Source organism: Lycium ferocissimum, chromosome 12 (genome assembly GCF_029784015.1).
Source record: "Lycium ferocissimum isolate CSIRO_LF1 chromosome 12, AGI_CSIRO_Lferr_CH_V1, whole genome shotgun sequence".
Taxonomy (NCBI): Eukaryota; Viridiplantae; Streptophyta; class Magnoliopsida; order Solanales; family Solanaceae; genus Lycium; species Lycium ferocissimum.
The window spans coordinates 40592285-40597227 of record NC_081353.1 but is presented as its reverse complement, the minus strand read 5'-3'; the positions used below and the strand labels follow the sequence as shown (position 1 = coordinate 40597227).

The following is a 4943-nucleotide window of genomic DNA, read 5'->3' as shown; positions in this document are numbered from 1 at the left end:
ATATAATTTAGACAAACACTATGAGCGTTGAGTTGGGGGTAGGGTATAGTTATAGGAGATGGGCGGAGGAACGTGGGTGGGGGCTGACCGGTGGGTATGGGAAAGAAAGACAATCAGCATGAAACTTCACTTATGAAACTTATTTTTTCAACTTTTACCATAAACTCATTTAATTGATTTGTAAGAAACTTATTTTTCTAGATATAATATTTTTTTAAAGCACTTTGAACAATCAAACATTAAACAAAAATGAAAAATAGTATATATAAGCTGAGATATCCCAACACTAATTTTGTACCATATTTGGTAGAAGTTATAAATTTATACCTTCTACCAAACAGAATATAAAATGAAGCACAATCTTAAGGATGAGATATCCCGGCTTGTCTTATTAACCTTGAGATTATTTTATCTCATCTCCCGAATGGGATAAATTAGTCCTTAGATTATAATCCCGAGATAATTTAGTCCGCATACCAAACCACCCCGAAAGAGTTGGAAAACATATATTTTCCTTCCTACCAAAATTTTGTGTGGTTATGATGAAGATACCCACTCCATCACCATAGACCCTCACACAACTAATCTCCCCTCCAACTCAAATCAAAATACAAAACCCCACTATAAGCTAATTTAAAAATGGTATCATGGAATTAGATACATAAAATTTCAAAATCCTCCCCCCCCCCCAACAACACCCCAACGGTTCGCCGGTTCCGGTAACTTGTACAAACACTCCGTTAAACTACATTCTCACCGTTTATTAACGGAGTAACTAACTATTACTTGTGTTGTACACATTTTATTTTTTTATTCATATCAATTCTTTATTTGATTCATTAACAATAGATACGGTTATTTCTTGTGTACAAAATTTGAATTAATGAAATGAGTGATGCAATGCAAGGCAGTTTGCATGTTTGAATTAGTAAATGCTTGCTTGAATGTGATTCTAGACTACTAAGGGGTCGTTTGGTAGTTGGTTAGAGTTATGCAGGTATTAGTAATATATATATATAGTTATTCATGTGCTCCTTTTGTCCTGCATAAAATAATACTCCATCAGTCTCAATTTAAGTGTCTTAGTTTGACTGGGCACGGAGTTTAACAAAGAAAGGAAGACTTTTGAAATTTATGGTATAAACATGCCGTAGATATTTGTGTAGCTGTAAATCATTTCATTAAGGGTAAAAGGGGAAGTTTTAAGTGATATTATTTCTAGATATATAGAAATGTATCATTCTTTTTGGGACAGACTAAAAAGGAAAGTTTATCACATAAATTGGGACAGAGGGGTACATAGATTCTCTCATAACTTATAAATGTATTAGTTATGCGTGTTTTTAAATTGCAAATCAAACAGCGTATTAATTTTATGCATGAATAACTTGCCTCCTAACTAGCTACCAAAACAACCCCTTAAATGCTTGCTTGACTGGCTCCTATATGTTTGTTTTGATGTGATTCTCGACTAAGTTGTGGCATACTATCGTCTTTAGCTCAATCAAAAGCGATATATTATTACCCGCAAGGGTGGCTCAGTTGGTTGAGCATGGGGCTTTCATAATGGAGGTCTCAGGTTCGAAACCCCTCGCCACGATGACAGGGATTTGCCTTACGGGTCGAGCTCGTCGCACGGGTCACTTGCCTAGTGCGTTACCTCTCTGTGTCGTTTGCGAGCTATTGCATAGGAACTGAGTTTATCCCGCGCGCACCCGGCGGTAGGCCGCGGGTTCCCATGTCATCAAAAAAAAAAAAAAAAAAAAAAAGCGATATATTATTGGATGTTTGCTTTCCTGTGTTTGCTGTATAGCTTTGTTCTTTATTTTTAGGCCTCAGTGTTGTCCTTTTTCCTTATTTGGGGCTGATAAGCTAAGTAGAGGATTTGTATAATCCTTGAATGGATTAAAATGCAAATTTGTGCCTATAAATAATGAAGTGGAAACTAAAAGCAATTTTATTGAATGTTAGTATTGGAACGTTGGGCCCCAAATAGAGCGGAATAGACATAGGGGATATGTGTAGCCAACCCAAATAGTTTGTGATTGAGGCATTGTTATTGTGGTTGTTACTCCATTGCTTCTGGCACAGAAATTAAAGGCCCAAAAGTAATGGTATTCTTGGCACTTCCTGTATTCCTTTTTCTTTGTAATATTCCCGTTTGGCCATGAAAATTGTGAGTATTTGAAAAAAGTAGTTTTTTTGTTTTCAAAGTGAAAAATGGTATTTGGAAACTAGAGTTGTATTTGGCCATGAATACAAATTGGAGTTGTTTTTTTTAATTTTTGTGAGTGATTTGGGAGTGCAAAAATGTGAAAACAACTTTTTGGTGTTTTTCAAATTCCGGAATTCAACTTCAAGTTGAACTCAGGAATTTTATGGCCAAACACGATTTCTGGAATTCAACTCCGGAAAAAAGTAAAAAATATTCATGACCAAATGGCCACTATGTTTAAACTGATTTGTCCTCGTAAAATTCAATCCCTGTGTGTTGAACTCTGTATGCTATCAGTGTGAGAGCTTGCTTAACATGTACTGGCTTTTTTCCTGTCACAGGGATTCAAGATGATTGGATCTTTTCTCACCAGAGGGCTTGTGTAAGTTTGAAAATGTCCCATTATAAATATTTAACACTGGTAGTCCTAGTTTTTTCGATTGATGAACATCCCTAATCATGATCATTCCTTTTCCTCGCGCAGGATGGTTTTTGGTTATGCTTATCCTGCTTATGAGTGTTTTAAGACTGTAGAAATGAATAAACCTGATATTCAGGAACTTCGCTTTTGGTGCCAGTATTGGTATATTGCAGCATTTTCTCTTTCGGTCTTTAAAGTATCTTCTTGTGAATCTTGGCTGTAACTTCGTCATTCCTCCTATTTTTCAGGATCTTAGTTGCTCTATTGACAGTTTGTGAAAGGTTTGGTGATGCTTTTGTTTCATGGTAATCATACAAAAAATTCGGCTGTCCATATAAACTTCAGTGTTAAATCCCCATCTAGTGTTAACACTTTTGTTTTGTTTTGAAGGGTTCCTATGTATAGTGAAGCTAAGTTGGCATTCATCATATATTTGTGGTGCCCCAAAACTAAGGTACTCCGCATACTCGTGTTTGAATATTTTTTTTTTTTGGTTAGTTCTGGTAGCGTCTTTTTCTAATTGTTTCGTTTTCTCATAAAATTATTGCAGGGAACAACATATGTCTATGATTCCTTCTTTAAACCGGTAGTTTTAAAGCATGAACCTGAGATTGATCGTAATTTGTTGGAGTTGAGGACAAGAGCTGGAGATATGGCATTTCTGTATTGGCAGAATGCTGCTAGCTATGTGCAGACTAGGATTTTTGATATATTGCAATTTGTTGCTTCTCAGTCAACTCCTCGCCCAACTCAGGTTTTCATCAATGTGTTTTGGAGTTGATCTTCCTATCTCAATTATGTTCTTTGAGTCATACTATTTACCATAATGGTGTTAGCTGCTCGACATCTGAAATCTTATTTCATCAGGAGCATAAATTTGCTTCTCCAGTTATACAATAATATGGTTTTAGTAGCTTCACACACCTGAGATCTTTTTTTTCTAAATAGCATTTATGTGCTAGTCATATATACGAGTTGTTCCATTTTTTGGGGCTATTTTTACGAGATTGTGGCTAATGAGTGCTGTTACGGACTCATTCATACTTAGAGAGATGGGAATTTAAGAATTAGAATTTCAGCAGAAATTGGTTTGTCTATGTTATTGCATGTATTTTGTTTCCTATCCATCATGAACCCCCTCCCACCTACAATCTTCTCTCCACAACTGTGTTACTGGAGTTTGGGGTTACACTTGGTATGTTGTTGTTGTTGTTTCAGAGGGTCAATTATGAGCGTTTTTCTTGAAATTGCAGCCGCAAAAGCAAAACAGTAAAGGTCGCCAACACACAGTAACACCACCAAAACGCAGACCAGTTGCCCCAGCAGCAAAGGTACAGACTGAAAAACAAGCATCTCCTGCTTCTACTGAATCTTCAAGTGAAAATGAAGCAGACACAACAAAAAAGGTGAGAGCTTCACAACCGCCTCCAGTGGCTGCCCCTGCTGCTGCTGCTTCCTCCTTAAATGCACAAAAAACAACTCCAACTGAAGCCCTCACTCAAACCACCAAAGCTTCTTCGAGTTCAAGCGAAACTCAAGTGATGCAGATTGATCGAGTGCCTTCATTAGACAATCAAAGTGCAAAACCTCCCGTTGATACAGTCATGGAGGAACCAGTTCGAGTAACACGTGCCAGATCAAGGAGGACACGGGCTGCACCCAGTCCTTGACTTAGCTTGTTGCAATCCGGTGCTTATGCATGTTAGTTTGAAGCGTCTGTTTAGATGGTGGGGTAAAAGGATGGATTATAGAATGTTGAGCTCAATGTACATTTCATATCTTCTTTCATTCATTACTGAAGTTGTCCATGATTTTTTTAGCATGGATTGAGAAATGAGGGGGTTGAGTGAGGAGGGCCAACGGACACAATTACCTTTCATGATGGACTATCAAAAATCCAAATTTAAGTACTTGTAAGGTGCTTAGTGATTTGAGATGTTAATTCATAGTTCATTTTGTGGGGAACTACCATTTAGCTGTTCTTACTCTGACAATGACCTTGAACCAATGAAACTTTGAGCTTCTTAGAGAGTAACTGAATATATTTTACTTGAAAAATATGTTTTCGTTATACTAGGCCTTCACTATGTAGCCATCTATATTCATGAGCCAGACCAGAAAAATTACATAGAAATATGGGATGGAGATTTGTACCACACAAGTCAAAGCTGATGCTTTCTAGGAATCGATCCATCTTATATTTAGTAATCTCTTCCTCTTTTCTATGTTTGAGAAAATAAGCGGATTTGTTAGCCATAATTAGCTCAGATGTGACTTTTTTGCTCGGTTTCGGTTGCTAGACTCAGT

The 4943-nt window shown here is 37.0% G+C and overlaps 1 protein-coding gene across 1 annotated transcript; it reads left to right on the top strand.

Annotated features, from left to right (window-relative positions):
• Nucleotides 1-554: 554 nt before the first annotated feature.
• On the top strand, nucleotides 555-4671 carry LOC132040556 (putative HVA22-like protein g). Its single transcript, XM_059431206.1, has 7 exons — nucleotides 555-719; nucleotides 2557-2597; nucleotides 2700-2798; nucleotides 2885-2941; nucleotides 3027-3090; nucleotides 3187-3390; nucleotides 3890-4671. The coding sequence occupies exons 2-7, from the start codon at nucleotides 2566-2568 to the stop codon at nucleotides 4304-4306; spliced, it is 873 nt and encodes a 290-aa protein (XP_059287189.1). The 5' UTR covers nucleotides 555-719; nucleotides 2557-2565; the 3' UTR covers nucleotides 4307-4671.
• The last annotated feature ends 272 nt before the right edge of the window (nucleotides 4672-4943 follow it).

What these genes read in the sequence shown, in the direction of transcription:
- LOC132040556 (XM_059431206.1), top strand. Translation starts at nt 2,566, where the DNA reads ATGATTGGATCTTTTCTCACCAGAGGGCTTGT. An exon ending in CGCTTTTGGTGCCAGTATTG is followed by an intron (nt 2,799 to 2,884) that starts GTATATTGCAGC and finishes CCTATTTTTCAG; the next exon opens with GATCTTAGTTGCTCTATTGA. An exon ending in GGTGATGCTTTTGTTTCATG is followed by an intron (nt 2,942 to 3,026) that starts GTAATCATACAA and finishes TTTGTTTTGAAG; the next exon opens with GGTTCCTATGTATAGTGAAG.